The 19,225-nt window shown below is 39.8% G+C and overlaps 1 protein-coding gene across 4 annotated transcripts in view; it reads left to right on the top strand.

Annotated features, from left to right (window-relative positions):
* Dnah8 (dynein, axonemal, heavy chain 8) overlaps nucleotides 1–19,225 on the top strand; it is a 280,486-nt gene that overhangs the window by 164,532 nt on the left and 96,729 nt on the right. For all 4 annotated transcript variants that reach the window (XM_005389606.2, XM_005389605.2, XM_005389608.2 and 1 more), the window contains exons 61-70: nucleotides 147–269; nucleotides 2,345–2,475; nucleotides 5,335–5,488; nucleotides 6,769–6,933; nucleotides 8,095–8,321; nucleotides 10,806–10,924; nucleotides 13,350–13,453; nucleotides 14,738–14,914; nucleotides 16,646–16,813; nucleotides 17,353–17,568. In XM_005389606.2, the coding sequence (XP_005389663.1) occupies nucleotides 147–269; nucleotides 2,345–2,475; nucleotides 5,335–5,488; nucleotides 6,769–6,933; nucleotides 8,095–8,321; nucleotides 10,806–10,924; nucleotides 13,350–13,453; nucleotides 14,738–14,914; nucleotides 16,646–16,813; nucleotides 17,353–17,568 (1,584 nt within the window). The remainder of the gene's footprint in view (nucleotides 1–146; nucleotides 270–2,344; nucleotides 2,476–5,334; nucleotides 5,489–6,768; nucleotides 6,934–8,094; nucleotides 8,322–10,805; nucleotides 10,925–13,349; nucleotides 13,454–14,737; nucleotides 14,915–16,645; nucleotides 16,814–17,352; nucleotides 17,569–19,225) is intronic.

The following is a 19,225-nucleotide window of genomic DNA, read 5'->3' as shown; positions in this document are numbered from 1 at the left end:
TAAATATTACTAAAAGTACACTAATACATGATGAGTCTCTGGAAAAATCTAAAAAGTTTTTTAAAAATAATTTTGAGTGCTTTGACAATGGAGACTTTAAAACATATCTGCATCCTACGTATTTTCCTCTTTCTTTCCACCCCTAGGTACCATCGTTTGAATTTCTAGCTGAAAAACTTCAATCTTACCAAAGGCAGTTCAACGAAGTCATTAGAGGCACATCTCTTGACCTGGTGTTTTTTAAAGATGCAATGACTCACCTTATTAAGGTTTGCACTGTTGACCATTTCCTGATATAAATAGACGGTGTGGCAGCTTGGTAAATTTCACAGATAAATTGGAGAGAAAATAAATACACGCTATCACACGGCATATAGAAGAGTATACATAGACTGGGTCCGCTCACTGTCTCAGGAAACAAAGGCTTAATGAGAAACCCTTTGCTTGAATCCACCTACACAAAAGCAAATGTTTTCAAGTACAAATTCAGGGCTTTTGTACACAGAGCTTTTCACATGTTTAGTCAAAGAGCCACGGCTTTCTGAAAGGAAACTGAAGAGCCCGGTGGAGAAATGCACCCTCCTGGAATAGGAGGTTTGTTATCTCCTGTTTCCCACCAAGGAAAAAATGCTGCTTTACTAGATTCAGCTTCGTGATTGGAGCACAGACCAGGGACAAACTGAGGGGGAGGAGGAGGGCAGGTGTGCAGGGCGGATGGGACCACGCGGAGTTAGAGGCAGGCCCCACAAGGATCGTGTTTGACGCAGAGCCTGAAGATTGCAGAAGGGTATTTCCCTCACTGGTTGTTTGAAAGTGAGTTCTTAAGAAGTGAGGCCATGGACGGGGAGGTGTGACCAAACGGAGTCAAAGCGGGTGAGACTCCAGATGTTCTAAGGTGGTTTCCTCCTTCAACAAGTAATTATTGAGCACCCACCGTGGCCAGGTCTTGGGAGCTGATGATCCTGTCATAGGTATAAGACCACATAGATGAGTAATATGTTTTATTTTATTTTATTTTATTTTTATTTATTTATTTTTTTTTTTGGTTTTTCTCCGGTACCGGGAACTGAACTCATGACCTTGCGCATGCCAGGCAGGCGCTTTTGCCGCTGAGCTAAATCCCCAGCCCCCTGAGTAATATGTTTTAAAAACGTGATGATAGCATCAATGCCTACCAAGGCATTATGCCTCTTCTGCCGTCTGTTAAGCATGCATTTAAAAAAATTTAGCAGTAATAATACTTAGTGATCCTCTTCCTAATCCATGACATTAATGTAAGAGGTAGCTTTTTAGCAGTCCTCAGATGGCTTACATAAGATTAGACTACCGTGTGAAGTCTTAGCCTCACTGGGAAAATCAGTCATAGAGTAGTAATCCTGAGCCGGGCATGGTGGCACACGCCTGTAATCCCAGCACTCAGAAGGCTGAGGCAAGAGGATTGTTGTGAGTTCGAGGCCAGCCTGGACTACAAAGTGAGCTCAAGGCCATCCTGAACAGCATAGTGAGACCCTGTCTCAAAAAGACAAAAAAAAAAAAAAAAGAAAAGTAATACTGAGTGAAGCTGGTCTCTCTGAGCCTTTCCCATAAATGTTCCCTTCCCCCCACCTTAAGTAGAATTTTGGTACTTTTAAAAATGCTTTACTGCTGCTTGCTTTGGCACTAAAATTGTAACAAGACACAGAAGATTAGCATGGCCCCTGTACAAGGATGACATGCAAATTCATGAAGCATTCCATATTTAAAAATAATAATAATAAATTTTTAAAAATGCTCTGTTGCCCGGGTGTGGTAGCGCATGCCTCTAATTCCAGCACTCGGGAGGCTGAGGCAGGAGGATAGCTGCAAGTTCGAGACCAACCTGGACTACATAGTGAGTTCAAGGCCAGCCTGAACTACAGATCCAGACTCTGTTGCAAAAACAAAAAACAAACAAACTGCTTTGTTGGCAGAGATATGACAGGGCATTGTCTGATGTAGAGACAGGTGTTTACACAATTCACTGTATTACTGATAGATAATACACAGTCCTAAGCTAGTCTTGCATCTTCTGCAAATTAGCATCCATTGAGTCTAAAAATAATAAAATTACATGCACATGAGCACATAGAAAGAATAGTTATGAAATGGAGCAAAACTGATTTATTTTTCTTGATGCAAATATAGATGGACAAAGGAAAGATTTGAGTTGAGTAAAGCAACAGGAAAAATTTTTAAATTCCAAATTACAAGAAAAATGTCCAATGCAGTCTAGAAATGTCTGGTCACACCTTGGACTCTTTCGTACAAGAAAATGGAAATATTTACACCCTTTTCTCTAAGGAACACTTCTTAAATTTCACAACAGATTTCACGAATAATTCGGGCTTCCTGTGGAAATGCGTTGCTGGTGGGTGTTGGTGGTTCAGGAAAACAAAGTTTGTCAAGATTGGCATCGTTTATAGCTGGATATCAAATATTCCAGATAACACTGACCAGGTAGGATAAAAGAAAACATGGCAATATGGTTTTCTAAGTTAATTTCTCTGGAGTTAAATGTTAACTTTTAAAGAAATACAACTTGTTATTCTTTTGTAAGTAAATTTTTATTGAAATATTACATGTGTAAGGAAATGCATATGTTGTGGGTGTTACAGAGTACACCTCCCTAAGCAGCCCACAAGGCACTACTTGTACCCCTGAAGCATTACTGTGTCAAATGTCAGCGATTACCTTCCCAGGCATAACCAGATTCCCGTGCCTAAGCTCATTCATTCATTTTGCTTAGGTTTCACATTCTATCAGTTCTTACAGGGTTTTCTTTTTGACATCTCGTTTCTCTTCTGGCACTGTGTGTGAGATTCATCCGTGGTGTTATATTTTAGCAAAGGTTTGTTCATTTTTACTGCTGTATAGCCTTCCACTTCACAAATCATTACTACCACTTGTTCATCTAATACTCTATAAATAAATATTTGGTCTTTGAGGAATAGAGCTCCTGTGAATGTTCTTGTACATGTCCGAGTGTGCTCCTACAAGTAAACTCGCTGAATATAGAATATGCATAATACTGTATTCAGCCATGGTGGATCTAAGAAGTTTTCCAAAGTGAATGTACCAATTTTCATTTCCTCTGACAGTGTGAGAGAGTTTCGGTTGCCCCATGTCTTTGCCCATCCTTGTCATTACGTATTTTTTAAAAAATATTTTAGCAGTTCTGATGAGTATACCACAGTATCTCATTGTGGCTTCAATTTGATTTTTTATTTTTATTTTTATTTTATTTATTTATTTTTGGGTGCTGGGAATCAAACTCAGGACCTTGTGCCTGCCAAGCAAGGCACTGCACAACTGAGCTATATCCCTGGTCCCTCAATTTGCTTTTTTAAAATGACTACTGATATTGATCACGTTTTCATCTCTCATTGGCCATTTAGACAATATTGCTTATGAAATACCTGTTGAAGTCATTTGCCCATTTAAAAAAATTGGTTTGTGATTTTTTTTTCTCTTATTGATAAGAATTCTTCATGTATTTTGGGTATACTTTCTTTGTTAGGGTATGTATTTCCCAAATATGCAAATATCTTTCCCAAGTTGTCTTGCTTTTTCACCTGGGTAGGTGAATCTTAACTTTTAATGAAATGTATCCTTTTTTTTTTTTTTTTTTGCATTCTGTTTAAAAATCTTTGTTCACCCCAAGGTCACAAAGATACTGTCCTATGATTTCCTTGACATTTATAAATAGAACTTACCACTTTCACAGGTAGAGCTATAACCTACCTTAGAAATTAATTTTCTTATAAAATGTGAAGAGGTAATTAAGATTATTATTTTGTATATACATATCCAAATGAGCTGGCTGCACTTATTTAAAAGATCCTCTTTTTCCTGGCTACATCACAGTGTCATTTTTCTTTTTGGGTCGTAAATCGTCTGATCATAGAAATTTTCAGTAGAGTGGATGAGCGCAGAAGACACATTACGTTAGAACTTTAGTATACGTGCTGCTGAAGCGAGCATGACACATTACATGAGAAAGTGAAACAGCAGAGTTGGGGTTAGAAAACTTCCAGAGGAGCATACCCACCAGGACCCGAAGAGAGTCATACTGAGACTGGCTCTGGTCTGTATCCTGTAAAAACAATACAGAGCAGTCTAATTTTTTTTAAATAGCCACAATGGTGATGTGATTTCATTGCCAGGTGGCCTCTGAGTCCGATCTTTCTCTGAAAGGCTTGTTCCAAAAACACACGCTGAACCACTGAGGCACAGGTGTGGCTGCGGCTCCGTAACCCATCCTACGAGTTCCTCTTAGTGAACTTTGCCCTGGGAATTCTCCTGAAAGGGACACGTAGGTTCTCTTTGGACTGGCGGTTCTTTTGCTGACATCTAAGACTTTTTACACTATTGCACCCTGAACAGGGGTGCTGGTGTTCCTACTTTAAAACCTAGCGTAAGAGAAGCCATTTATGCTTGTCATTCTCAGTGCCCACAATCTTTACAGAACATACCGTCATTTTGTGGATGAGGAAACAGCAGCTGAGAAATGTGAGGGAACTTTTCTAAAGCTGCAGCAAGCATCTGAACCCAGGGCTTTCTGGTTCCAAGGTCCATAGGCTTTGCATCACACGCTCCGGCGCAAGCCAAGCTCCCTATCACTTGCACTGTGAGACCTCCTGCAAATTAGATTTCTTTATTGTGCTGGTCATCAACTTACCCTGACCGTATACGACACTTCGGAAAATACTTACTTTGTCTTTATACATATCGCATCACCACTTGTGCACATACATCCAGCAGGAGATGGTAGACAGAGACCAACATCTCCTCTTCTCGTAATCTGTGGGCACCTAAGTATATTTCTGATATTTATACCAAATTGCATAATATATATTTCTTCTGTAGGCTTTCTGTTAGTGGGCTGTGTACATGACCACTCTATATACTTATTAAAATCTATGCCTCATTGTGATTTTTCTCATTAGACCAAACTCCTCCAAATTTCAGATCAGATATTAGACATGTATTCAGCTGGGCAGAAGCTGTGGCTGAGAACTGTAAGGGTGCAGACAGAGGTTAAGAGCTCATTTTCCTGTTCCCGTCACTATTCATGGATCAGTTCTGGTAAATCTCCCCATTTCTCACTTCTCAAAATAAATACAGCACATTTGTCCTGAATGGTAACACTTAGCCCTTCAGCACCAATTCCTGTGTTTTCTGGAAGGCACTGTTACTTAATACCGGTTGAGGCTGGTACAGATTACACTGTATCTGCCATGGCTTCTTACTGTGATTTCAGATACATCATGACTATATATGTATTTTTTCATTTAACTGTGAATTTTCCCTTTTCAGGTCTTACAATGTGACCAACCTTATAGAGGACTTGAAATTTCTATACAAAGTTGCTGGTGCGGATGGAAAAGGCATTACCTTCATCTTTACTGACAATGAGATCAAAGACGAGGCATTTTTAGAATACCTTAATAACTTACTGTCTTCAGGGGAGGTAGGTCTCAGGAGCAGAGGGAGAGCTCATACTGTAAAAATGTGAATTATATTTGTATAGCAGGGGCAGCAACTCTTCAGAAGCAAGACCATTTAGCACACATTCTGGATTGAGAAATAAGATTTTGTAGATTTTTTTTTTGATAGTTTGTGTGAAATGAATGCTGTCCACTTCCAAATTTTAAGTGTGGTTCCTTGTTTGTCTCTTTAATCTTCTATTTGATCTTACAAATTATTTTAGAAGAAGGAAAGTATCCCTGTGTCTCTTCACTGATCAGGAGTATAGGAAATTCTGTTAGTTCTGAGTGAATGTTGGCGTTGCTGCTTCTGATACCAGTTGTATCAGCATTTCTGTGAGCGCTCACTGCTTTGGTGCAGTACTTCATTAGAAAGGCGCGTGGGATTCAGTAAGAATCATGGCTAAGATTTACTACAACCACGCAGTAAGGATACACAGCTGAAGCAGGAAAGAAAGAGACACCCTGCAGAGTTTGGAGGGATCCAGGTGCACATGTCCTTGCCCTCTCCAAGGGGCTACACAGAACATGCTTGCCCTCCAGTATGGAGCACAGAAACGTGGATGCTGTGTTTCTGCTCAGGGAAGCCAGTTCGGGATTCAGAGACCAATCGTTTTATTGGTCGTGAGGTCACTCTCTGCCTAGCTACAACTGCCAAAGTTCTAGACTCTCAGGCGAGCAGGTGTTCACCATCTATCACAGTATTTGTGTCCAAGTACGGGCGCAGTGGAACAGCACCACCCGTTCGTGATGGGGGAGGCATTCCCAAAGGGTGCCATCCCGGATGCCATCCCTGTTCTATGGTAACTCTGCCTTGCGGAGTTGCGCTGCTGAGGCCGGGTGGTTATATATCACGTAGCCAAAGTGGCGAAGACTGACTCATTACCACACGTTTTCAATCGTTGTTCACAGCGGCGGAGATAATTTGTTACTGACAGCTATTTAAGCACAGGGGGAAAGCATAATCCGCTTTTGATTCAGTTGTGCAATAAAAAATAGCACTCTTTTTTTTTTTTTTTTTGGTACCAGGAAACAAACTCAGGACCTTGCGCTGGCCGGGCAGGCGCTTGTGCCGCTGAGCTATATCCCCAGCCCATAAGTGGCACTCTTGAGAATCTCTGGCTAACCAGGATGTGAGGATGCAAAAAGAAAATATAAAACAACATATAAGAACACATAGGGGAGAGAAAAAGAGGAAACTTTGGTGGTAAATTGGCCCGGGGAACTCTTAAAATGCAGAACCCTTTCTTGTCGTTGCCCAAAGATCGCCAATTTGTTTGCGCGCGACGAGATGGATGAAATCACCCAAGGTCTGATCTCGGTGATGAAGAGGGAGCTGCCGCGCCATCCCCCCACCTTCGATAATCTCTACGAGTACTTCATTTCGCGCTCCAGAAAGAACTTGCATGTGGTTCTCTGCTTCTCTCCAGTGAGTCTTTCCTTTTATCTGAACAAGAGGCGCTAGTTGTTTCAGTGTTCCTACTGTGTGCTTACCGCGCGCGTGCAGAGATGTTTGCTCAGAAATTAGCGTTTATTTCATTGAACTAAAGTTCTCGCTTTCCTACCACCAATCTCCATGGGCCAAAATCTCGTTCCCAGTGTGATAACTTAAACTACTGGTATTATTAGAAATTACTGCACAGCCTATAATTTTTTTCATTAATGACCAAAAGACGTGTTATTTGAATGGTAAGGAGTTTGATGGTGTGATCCCACCCAGCTGTACCTTCAGTCTAGACATAGCACCTAGAATATCCCTGAGGTAGGATTGAATATCTCTGGCTCACTGTGCTGTCTTAGTGGCCGTTAGCCACTTATGGCTATTTAAATTTTGATTAATTAAAATTACATAGAAGTAATAATTCACTTCCTTAGTCCCACTAGCCCCATTTCCGGTACTCAATTTCCATGTGTGGATGGTGCCTACCATGTTAAAAATCACCTACATAGAACATTTCTATCATCACAGAAAGTTCTGGATGCTTCCATTCTGTTCTAAGTGTGTGTGTGGGGGTGGTCTGATCTAAGAGCAGGCTGCTTCCTTTTTAGATAATCTCATTGCCGGAGAAACAGAAAACCTCTTTCTAATCAGTTAGATTTTGTCTGTCTGTACCTTATTCTCTACTTCTGATTCTTCCCTATAAAATGACTCTGGCCCCTTTTCCACGGAAAGCTTTTCCAGTATTGGAGAAAGTTTTTGCAGGCTCCCTAAGTTGTTTCCTTCTCAAAACAAACACCTGATCCTTCAGCTCTTGGCACTTGGTCAAATGGCAGGCCTTCCACTGTCCTGGTCCTCTGTCTCCCAGAGAAGTCTTACTTGTCCGTTTCCTCTGAGAAGATGGTTCCTCCAGTGGAAGCCTGTGGTGCAGACATAGTGCCAGGACAGAGAAGTGTGGAAATGTATTACCTTGCTTTATCTGAACACTAAATTTTTATAATGTTGCGGCCCAAGGTGTTTTTTATTTTATTCTATTTTATTTTATTTTATTTACAATGGCACCGTTGGCTCAGAATACATTCATTCCCCTGCCTCTCTAGCTGACGGATAATCCCTCTGGGTTTCTAACGCTTTTCACTTTGCTGTCAACAGGTTGGGGAGAAGTTCCGAGCCCGCTCTTTGAAATTCCCCGGCTTGATATCAGGCTGCACAATGGACTGGTTCAGTCGCTGGCCCAAGGAGGCTCTGGTCGCTGTGGCCTCCTATTTCCTTTCAGAATACAACATCGTCTGCTCGAGTGAAATTAAACGACAAGTGGTGGAGACCATGGGCCTGTTTCACGACATGGTTTCAGAGAGCTGTGAAAATTATTTCCAAAGGTCAGTGATACTGCATAAGCCTGTTGGCTGTTGGAAGCAAAGTTCCCGCTTAAGAAGAATTAAGTGTGACATCCAGTAAAAGATTCTTCTTACTAATTGAACATGAAGTCCCAGTTACATTTCGAGTTTTCTTGCATTGATTTTTCTAGTGATTATATATTGAAAAGATGGCAAACAAAAGAGATTTAAAAATTAAAACACTTGAATATCTCCTTCCCCTCCAGGCCGCCAAGTAACAGCTGCTTAATGAATTGCTCGATTTCATTTGCTTAATTTTGTTTCAAAAATGACTTAACTAATTCATTAGAAACTGTTTAAAATCAGTCTCTTATTCCGATGCATTATTTATTTTGATTAACGTAATCCACTGTTTTTAAGTTTCTTTATTGCCTTATGTTAAGGGAACTTTTCGATTTCACATTTGCATGACTTAATCTTACCAATTCTTTTATGCCAAAAAATTATAAAACAGCATATTAATTGACTGCAGGAAAAAACCATTCGCTAAGAACAGAGATGGTGTGTTTGTTATGTGAAAGCTGGTGTCAGCAGTTCAAAAATACAGATTTTAAAAAATGTTTTATTTTTTATTTCTGCCTTAGAGCATGACAGTTGTGTAAGACTGACAGCGGTGAATAAAGGTGGACTGGCATATACTGCCAGAACAGCAAGCATTAACCTTTGCAGTGAATGGATGAGCTTCAAGGGGTGCAGAACCTCCTAGAAAGGCTATGCTTAATTTTCTGCCTAGAAAGATGTCCTTGTCTCAAAATGTTTATCCCAAATCCTTTTCTTTACTTAAAACCATACCTGGACTACCTCTCAAGTAATTCCAGTCCCCCAGATTTTCCTAGTGAGTTAGTGTGTATTAGTTTGTACCATTAAGAAGATTATCTTTCTGCTTAACTTGAACTCCTCTTGCTTGTCACCTGTGGAGATGAATTTTTACTTTCATGAAGCTATAAAAGCCCATTAAGTGCTTCATGTTCTTGTAGATTATAGAAGTTTATTCTGAATGTTTTATAGATCACTTTAATGGTAGTCACAAATCCTCAAAAAAACTTTTGAATGTTAAAAATCTTCAGAACACCAAAGGTGAACAATTAATATAGAAAGTAACATAATTACAGAGTAAGTGAAGAGCTTTTCTTTGACTCAAGCTTCTTTTATGTAAAATTGTTCCTTTCATTTATTTGCTGTTAAATATAATTACTGCAATAAAGCCCCCTCTGAGTTTGCCTTTAGTGTGCCAGTGTTGATTTTAAGGCCCATTCAGTGCATCAGGGGAAGGATTGATTTTTTGCTTTGGTAAACCTACCCTGCTACGATCTAGCAGTGAAGAGGTGTGTAGCAAATATCACTTGAGTTTTGTTTTGCTTTTTTGTACCGGAAATCAAACTCACAACCTTGTGCTTGCTGGGCAGGCGCTGTGCTGCTGAGCTACATCCCCGGCCACAAATATCATTTGAGTGAAAGTGAATTATACTGCTGTAAAGAAAGACAAACTCGAGGCATTCATAAGTAGATACAACTTGAGAATATAATGTTAAATGACATAAGCCAGACACATAAGCTTAAATATCACATGATTTCTCTATATGAGAAACGCTATATATATATATGCATATATAAAAACACATATATCTGAGTATATACATGCAAATAAAGAACAAAATAGAAGAGAGATACATAGGAAGTAGGAAAAAGTTCAACTATGTCCCCAAATTACATATCCCATTGTTTGAAAAATATTTCAGTATGTATGCTAATTTATTTTATTTATACTACTAGTTTATCTTAGTTCGTTGAAAAGAACATCTTGTGTTATCTGTTTGTCTGTCTGTTTTTGCAGGAATCTTTTTGTTTTATGTTGTGTACCCTGGGCAACTGTTTTTTTTTTGTTGTTGTTGTTGTTGTTTTCCACGGGTACCGGGAATCAAACTCATGACCTTGCACTTGCCAGGCAGGCGCTGTGCCGCTGAGCTAAATCCCCAGCCCCCTGCGTAACTGTTTTGAAGATAATGATATGCAGCGCATTAACTATGGTTGTTCTCTTATTATTTGGTTGTAAAATTTTGTTTTATTTGTTTGTAAAATTAAAAAAGAATGAAACAACAGCAAAAAGGGATGTGAATTACAGCACAAATTCATTTCAGCCAGTTATCCCTAATGTTTGTCCAGAACCTTAAGGTTGACAATCATATTCACATATCCTGTTTTGTGTGATGCTCACAGAATTCTGGGAGGGGCAGGGCAGGTGTCCAGCTGTGGAGACCGGAGTCCAGAGTGTGGGTGAAAGTCAAGTCTAGGACCCTCAGGGTCAAAGCTCTTTCCATCTCTCCTCCGGGAGACCATGCACAATTTCTGCCTTCTGCGAGGAATCACTGTGCCATTCGCACTGATTTCCAGTGGGAAGAGCCTGCTGACACCATTTTTGAGCACTCCAGAATCACAGAGGTGGCCGTTGTTGTGTTCTACTTTCAGATACCGCCGAAGAGCACACGTGACTCCCAAGTCTTATCTCTCGTTTATAAATGGTTACAAAAACATTTACACTGAGAAGGTGAAATACATTAACGAACAAGCTGAACGTATGAATATTGGTAAGAGGAATGGAATCTTGTCCTTGTCGGGGTTTAATCTGAACATGCTGTTGGGAGGATACGCTCAGGTTTGAAAACAAAATGCTAACTTGATTGTGAGCAGTATTATAATCTTAAGAGATGAGCTTAAGGGTCTTTTGCGCTGTCAGGGGACTCTGAAGGGGAAAATGTGAGCATTTTTTTCGAGAACCCTTACATTCAGCTGTTTTAACTCCAGGTCCACTGTGGGGCCATGAATCAGTCCCTGAGCCATTGCTTGGAGGTCGGGGGAAAGGAAGCTCTCGGGAACTAACTGCAACTGCCTAGATTTGTATAAACTTTGCCATGTTAGTGCCTTCCAAATTTCTATCAAAGAAAAAGGCAAAACAGAGGGATAAAAATGGCTGTTGACCGAAACAATGATTTTCTGTAGTGTAAATAGGAAGTGTGTATTGGAACGGTGCATATGTTCCAAAAGCATGGGATCCATATGACCCAAAGCATTTTTTTCATTTCTCCTAAACAAACTTTGTTCACGTAGCGATCCAGGGTCTGTGAAGTTACAGTGTTTATAGAAACACTGAGAGAGAAACCTTCTCCTGTGGCTTTTCTCGTGACTCAGCTTCTGAAAAAAATACACTGAATGTTTACATTTTAAAAACTGTATTATAGCAAAAGTGACATTGCCATTAACCCCCACCCCCCTGAATACTCCCTCTTATTTCAAACACATTTATACCAATGATTTGCCTCTTTCTTTTTTTTTTTTTTTTTTTTTTTTTTTTTTTTGGTTTTCTCCGGTACCGGGAACCGAACTCATGACCTTGCGCTTGCCAGGCAGGCGCTTTGCCACTGAGCTAAATCCCCAGCCCCCTGATTTGCCTCTTTCTGAAGCAGCTCTGGAATCCTCTTTTCCTGAGTGTTGGTGGTTGCGTTGTCATGGCTGCCTTGATGTCCTGAATCCACTCAAAACATTTGCCTTTCATAGTCATTTTGACTTGAAGAAGAGCCCGAAGTTGCACAGCACCAGATCTGGTGAATAAGGTGGATGAGGACACATTGTAGTGTTTTTATTTTTTAGTTTTTATTTTTTTGAGGCAGGTTCTCCCTGTGCAGTTCAGGCTGGCCTTGAGCTCACTATGTAGCCCAGGCTGGTCTTGAACTTGCAACGATCCTCCTGCCTCAGCCTCCCGAGTGCTGGGATTACAGGCATGCACCACCACGCCTGGCTGTAATGTTTTTAAAATCTTTTCTTTCTGTTGTGTGGCACTTGGCAGCAGTGTTCAGTGTGTTTTCTTTTAATCATACCTTCTAAAGACACTTAGGAGCACTTAGGGCTGCTTCAAAAAGTAACAACAGTAGGATAAGAGGGGGAGTGTTTTGAGAAGGATTAGTGGTGATGTGTCTTTTACTATACTACATTTTAAAAAATTTAAACCTTCCCCATATATTTTGATCACTCCTTGTATGTGACATGCTCTAGAATCAGCGGTGTGCTGAAGTTTACTTGTATTAGTTCATGGCTGGAAAATTTTTAAGTATTTCACCATCTAGTTCTTAATGAAAAACTAAATAATAGCTGAGCATGGTGATGCATTGCTGTAACTCCAAAAGCCTGGGAGGCTGAGACAGGAGCAGCTCAAGTTCAAGCACAACCTGGGGCAAGCAACTTAATGACTTAAGGAGACCCTTTCTCAAAATAAACTAAGGAAGTAAATAAAAGTCTGGGGATGTAGCTCAGTGCAAAATCCCTGGGTTCGAGCCATGGTGGAAAAGATACAGGTAACTGCTTCCCTCTCCGGGCACTGCAGATACAAACATCCACCCACACACCACCGTCTAGAACCCAGCTGCACGGTGTGAAATTCCCTTACCCAGTTGTTTCATTCTGCATTCCTAAAGATCACACAGTCAGTTACACAAGGTCTAGTGATTGTTTGCATTTTTATAATAAAGGGAACCAAAAAACTTAACATTTCTTTTGATCTCATTTACCAACTCAGCTGCAGTATGATGCAAAGGTTAAACAAAAAAAAAAAAAAAAAAAAAAGAAAAGATGGCCACAAACTGTTTACAAAGTCAAGGAGAGCCTGTCTTTGCCATATAAATTTTCCAGCCAAACGAATTGCATTCCACATGCCACAGTGACCTTCCCTTAAATGTATCTAAATTATATTCTCCTTTATTTTCCTTCTAAAAAATTGCAGTGTTGGGAGATCAAATAGGTGGTATTCTCCCATCAAAGCTACTTTCTTATTCCCTCTCCAATGCTCAGGAATATGGCCAGTATTGTTTTCCTAAGATATGTGTGTTTTCAAAGCTTTTGTCCGTAATTATCTTGTGTTTGTTGTATTATGAATACACTGCCTTATAAATAGTAAATGTTTGATGGAGGGATACGCACTATATTTGTATTCAGCAAGTGTGTATATGTGCATTTGTAAAGGTCTTGATAAGCTTATGGAGGCAAGTGAATCCGTTGCTAAACTTTCTCAAGATCTTGCAGTGAAGGAGAAGGAATTGGCCGTGGCTTCTGTAAAAGCAGATGAAGTAAGTTTGCACTTATTCTATAATATTTCCCATATTTAAAAAAAAATTTTTAATGTAATTAGAAATAGGATCACTGAACACCATGGCATACACTTGTAATCCCAGCTACTCAGCAGGCTGAGGCAGGAGGATTGCAAGTTTGATAAGCTTAGAATATTTAATAGAGACTTTTTCTCAAAATAAAAAGCAAAGCTGAACATGGTGGTGCAGACCTATAAATCCAGCACTTGGGAAATTGAGGCAGGAGGATCACAAGTTTGATCGCAGCCTGGGAAATGTAAGTGATATAGTGAGATCTTGTTTTAAAATAAAAAAATAGTACAGGCTGGGATATAGCTCAGTGTAAACATGCTAGGTGCCATCCCCTGCACTGAGGGAAAAAAGAAAAGGCATAACCTATGGATTAGACCTCATAAGTAGCTTTCACAAAGATTTTTGTTTAACTTACACCCAGACATATCCAAACTGTTATCCCTTCTCCCTGGTCTAGGATGATTCTTCTCTTGCTCTGTCTGGTTCTCTGATCCGTTTATGGAATCTCTGCCTGACTGTGAATCCCTCTTAAAGTCCTGCATGATTTAGTTTCCTGAGATGGCTCAAATCTCAGCTCATGTTTGTACTGAGAAGGGGAAAGGATAAGAAGAAGAGTTAGCGGAGTTTGGTGGGGGGGGAGTACACTCCTTCCTCAGTGACAGGGATGTATGTGTCGTTCCTCTGCGTCCCACCATTTCCAGTCTGGTTTTGACATCCACTGAGAGTCAGTTAGAACAGAAACCTAAACGTTGACCCTTTGCCAGTTATGGACATGAGTGAGATACAGGGGAAGCACTTGGCATAGTCTGAGCATGTAGCAAGCACTCGGTAAACACGACCTGTTTTTATGGTTATTACATTAGACTTAATGTGGTTTCCGACCTTATTCTATTATACCTACTTGAATTGTCTCAATTTTTAAGAATTCATAGAGTAAGATGCTATTTGGTTCTTTATTTATAAATGCAATTTAAAATGTTTATTTATATATTCCATGCATACATTTTAAAAATTAAATATGTATTTTTTATATACCCTAAGCCTACGGAAAGCTTAAAAATAGAAGACTACAGAGAACCAACCAAAGGAATTAGTCTAATATGCCTTGAAGTACAGATGGCTTAGATGGGGAATAAAGTTGCTCTTATTTATATTTTATACTGTATTGAGTAAAGGTTCTCATATTGCATAAGTCTATAAATTTTGCTTGAAAGGTTTCTATTTGCTTTCATGTGTTTCTTCCACTCAAAGGTCTTAGCTGAAGTCACAATAAGTGCTCAGGCTTCAGCTAAAGTGAAGAATGAAGTGCAAGAGGTAAAAGACAAAGCCCAAAAAATTGTGGATGAAATCGACAGTGAGAAAGTAAAAGCTGAGAGCAAGCTCGAGGCCGCTAAGCCCGCCCTGGAAGAAGCGGAGGCCGCCCTGAATGTGAGCAGTGTGCTGCTAACCCTCCCAACACAACTCCTCGCGGATTCCTCGCTTGTGTCCCTGTGCGGGATCAGCTGTGGAATTTCATAATCGAAAACAGGATTGAATTCCTAATCTTCTCTAGGCCTGCAACAAGGGTTTCTATTGAGACCTTTTTCTAAGTTTCTAGAGTCCTCGCTTCTTATAACCTGTTCTTTTCATTTCACAACTTGGCTTGCCCTGAGAGTTGAGAAATGATTCTGGAGAAGAATTCTAGCATGAAGGACTCAGACTGCATAGAGAGCCTTCTTGGTGTCTCCAGTATTCCCTTCTTTCCCTTTTTAAGGTCCTCATGTGGCTCCCGCTGCCCCTAAGATAAATTCCCAAACTGGACACCCACAGGTATGAGGCAAGAGGGGCACTGCTTTGGAGGCAGGATGATATGCATTTGCTGCTTATGATCACCCACTTCTTAGATGCGTGATCTGGAGAAAGTTTAGTTAACTTTCTTGGGTCGCTCAGGGGCTTGTAACTCCAAGGGGAAGAATCCAGGCAAGCATTAACAGTTTTAAAGAAAAGACGTAATTTGTGGGACCCACAGTGATTGCACAGTAAATGCTACTGTTGCTGTTGCTGTGATCGCCTAGACCTGGTCTACCTCTTGAACTTTTTAACTCTTATCATTCTATTCCCTACACACAATGTGTTCCAGCCGTCAGAAACATCTGTAGGATTCTGGAAGAATCACGACCTGTTATCTTTTAATGTGCTTCTCCCGTGCCAAGAATGCTTTTCCTAACCTTCATTGCCTAATAAACGTCATTCTCCAAATCTAGGCTCCAACCTCACTGCTTCTAGAAAGCTTTTGGTTCTTCTTCGATACCTTCCTTTCTTTTCCTGTTGCCCTTTGCTTCTGTGATGGCAGAAATCCCATTTTAGGGTAACTGTGTTTTCTCTGCCTTCCTTGGGAGATTATGAAACCAAAGTTATTTGTTTGTTTGTTTTGTTTTATGTGGGGGGGATGTTTATAGTTGTTCAATTAATGAATAAATCTATGATAATCATTTAATAAACTTTTCAAAATGGTCAGGACACATGCTGTACCCCTGTCATTCCTTTTATGGATCTTACCATAACATGCAAAAGAGAGGGAGGTTACTGAACCAAACAAGTCTTAAGACATCTTATAAACACATAGCCTCCCGGGGATTCTGATCTTAAGTGTCAGACAATGTCTTAATCTAAAGCCAGCTCACAGATAGAAGCTTTCAAAAATATTTCTATGAGCCATATGTTATAATAGCTTCTCTTGTTTCCTTCTAATTCCTTCTTTCATACATGGGGCAGCCCTGAAAATGAAGATTGAAAGAGGTTTCTGATATTCAGGACTTTGTCTCCTCTCTTAAAAACACATAATGTAGACCCTGTGTTTTGAAGATGTGATATTTAAATATCACATAACAGGGGGATTTGATAGCAGAGATTGAGTGTGGTGGGCAATGAATTCCAGTGATATTTCAAATCGGTTAGTTGAGGGCAATAGGGGATAAAGCAGTAAAAGCAAATAACCCTACAATAACAGTGAAAGAATCACTATGCAAAAATCTTAGAATTCCAACCCTGAGACGGTGTTGGGAATTGGGGAAAATATGCTTTCAAGTAGTCTGCCTTAGTTATTTAAAAGCATTCAATTTCCATATGACTTTTCATAATACTCAATGAAAGTATACTGACTCCTAATTTCAAATACAGACCATCAAACCCAATGATATTGCCACAGTCAGGAAGCTTGCAAAACCACCGCATCTGATTATGAGAATCATGGACTGTGTGCTGTTACTATTTCAAAAGAAAATCGACTCTGTTACGATGGATCCAGAAAAGCCTTGCTGCAAACCTTCGTGGGGAGAGTCCTTAAAGGTAAACAAAGTCTATCTTGGTAAATCCTATGAGGTATGTCAGGTGTCCCCAGCCCAGGACGCTTGATACAGGCCAGACAAGCCAGAAAACAGTAATAAATCATTGTATATTGTAGACTATGTTTATCTTTCACTGTACCACCCCAAATGTAGGAAGGGGTAGATTTTTCAAGCTGAACATCTCCTTTTTATGAAATCATTCCAGACCAGTGTCTAGGCATTGACACAGCCTGAGGCCAGTTCCGACCAGTCTCCGAAGGCGGCTGTGTGGTTGGTGGAGTTTGAGCACATTTATCAAACAGGAAACTTACCATTTTTCTTCTTTATTCTCTCCCTATGGAAACAAGGGGATGGCTTGAAGTGTACAGATTTAAGTTAACTATTGCAAATGATCTTGATTGATATATTTAGAACAAATCAGCTGCTGCTTCTCTGAAAAAAAAAAAAAAAAAAAAAAATCCAAATTAGAACCACAGACTACCCCAGGAAGAAAGTATTTCTTTTCTCCCAGACCTTACAGGTCTTGCTACTATTTTTCAGTTGATGAGCGCAGCAGGGTTCCTGTACAGTCTTCAGCAGTTCCCCAAGGACACAATCAATGAAGAGACTGTTGAGTTACTGCAACCATATTTTAACATGGATGACTACAATTTTGAAAGTGCCAAAAAAGTCTGTGGGAACGTGGCTGGTCTGCTGTCTTGGACACTTGCTATGGCAACATTTTATGGCATCAACAGAGAAGTTTTGCCCTTAAAGGTAAATTTCCCTCCTTCTCCTGGTGAGTCAATGTTTAATAAAGTCAACCAGCAGAGTTACTGCTATTAAGCAGACAAAGCACAAGTAGACTAATACAGGTAGATGTCCTTGTAGCCAGATTTTTCTTTGTTCTCTTATGCTCTCAAAACATTTCTGTTCTCTTTATATCTGTTACCTATTTTTTGGCAATGCAGGTAAGTAATCAAAACAAACTTGTTAAACAGAAAGTGAATTTACTGGGGATCATAATTAAGAAAAAGAAAACTTGACATTTCCTTAAAGTTTAGAGACTGATTTCAGTGACTATATTCCCAATAAAACTTACAAAAATTGGGGTTAACACTTAGACATGTCTTAATTCCAAACACATAAAGAGGACCTAACATATGCAATCTAAGAAGCAAATGAGCAAACAAAATTTAAAAGACAGCTTACAAAAGGAGAGAAATCAGGACATTATTGACTTCCATAACCCTAAGCAATAGAAAATAATGGAAAAACATAAGCAGAATTTTGAAAAGGAGATTGCTGTGGTCCAAGAAATCAGTAATGAGCAAAGCTGCTCTTCAATGTATGTGGGAGCAAAAACACATTATTAAGGACACAGCTGTTAGTTGGTACACACACACACACACACACACACACACTTCATACCCAGCCAAACTGTCCTTCCTGTCTGAGGAAACAGCAAGGTACTCTTAGGAATGCAAAGGCTCACAAAATATACTGCATATATGCACACTATCTCTGCGGCTGGTTACTCGACCCTTGCGTCCCCATAAAGCTAAAAGAGTTGAGAGTGATTGCTCTGTGAAATGGGTAGATGAGTGAGCAGTTACTCTTTCCATAATCCACCATAGAGAAGTGGCTGCCTCCTTAAACAACACATGGGTAACTTTGAGAAAGACAGAAAATAAATTACATATAGAGCTGGGCATGGTGGCGCACATCTGTAATCCCAGCACTCAAGGAGGCTGAGGAAGGAAGATCATCGCGAGTTCGAGACCAGCCTGGGCTACAAAGTGAGCTCAAGGCCGGCCTGAACTGCATAGTGAGACCCTGTCTCAAAAAGACAAAAAAAAATAAAAAGAAGGCCTTGGATAAACCCCCCAAAGCAGAAATTCCTGGGTCTCATTCTTTGATTGTAAACAGTAAAATTAGAAAGTTTACATTTTAAAAAAGCCAGTTCCTTCTATTTAGGCAATGACGAAAACAAGCTAGTTATTGAAACTATGATGATGAGGCAGAAATGGCTCTTTCTCAGCCCTTAACTCCATCAAAGAAGCTAAATGTTCCACATAAAAATTAAAGGAGATGCTCCCCAGCACGTATACACACAAAATTTAAGAAAGCAGAATAGAGATAATAAAAATAGCATTAAAAATAGAGAAGAGAAAAGCAGTGGAATTAATAGCAAAGCTAAGAACAACTGGTGCTTTGCAAAAAAATAAACCGTAAAGAGATATGTTCCTAGAAAAACTAATCAAGAAGAAAATAAGCAAAAGACAAATGCGCATAGAAATATAAATCTGTACAGCCACAGTTGTGTAGATTTAAATAATTAAAGTGCATTTTACATAGTTATAGGTAAATACATTAGGTCATCTAAGTGATAGTTCTCTGGAGAAAAGGGCTAAAATCAAATAAATCAAACATT

The sequence above is a fragment of the Chinchilla lanigera genome, unplaced genomic scaffold (assembly GCF_000276665.1).
Source record: "Chinchilla lanigera isolate Chin_1 unplaced genomic scaffold, ChiLan1.0 scaffold00036, whole genome shotgun sequence".
Classification (NCBI taxonomy): Eukaryota; Metazoa; Chordata; class Mammalia; order Rodentia; family Chinchillidae; genus Chinchilla; species Chinchilla lanigera.
This window is presented reverse-complemented; position numbering and strand designations above follow the sequence as displayed.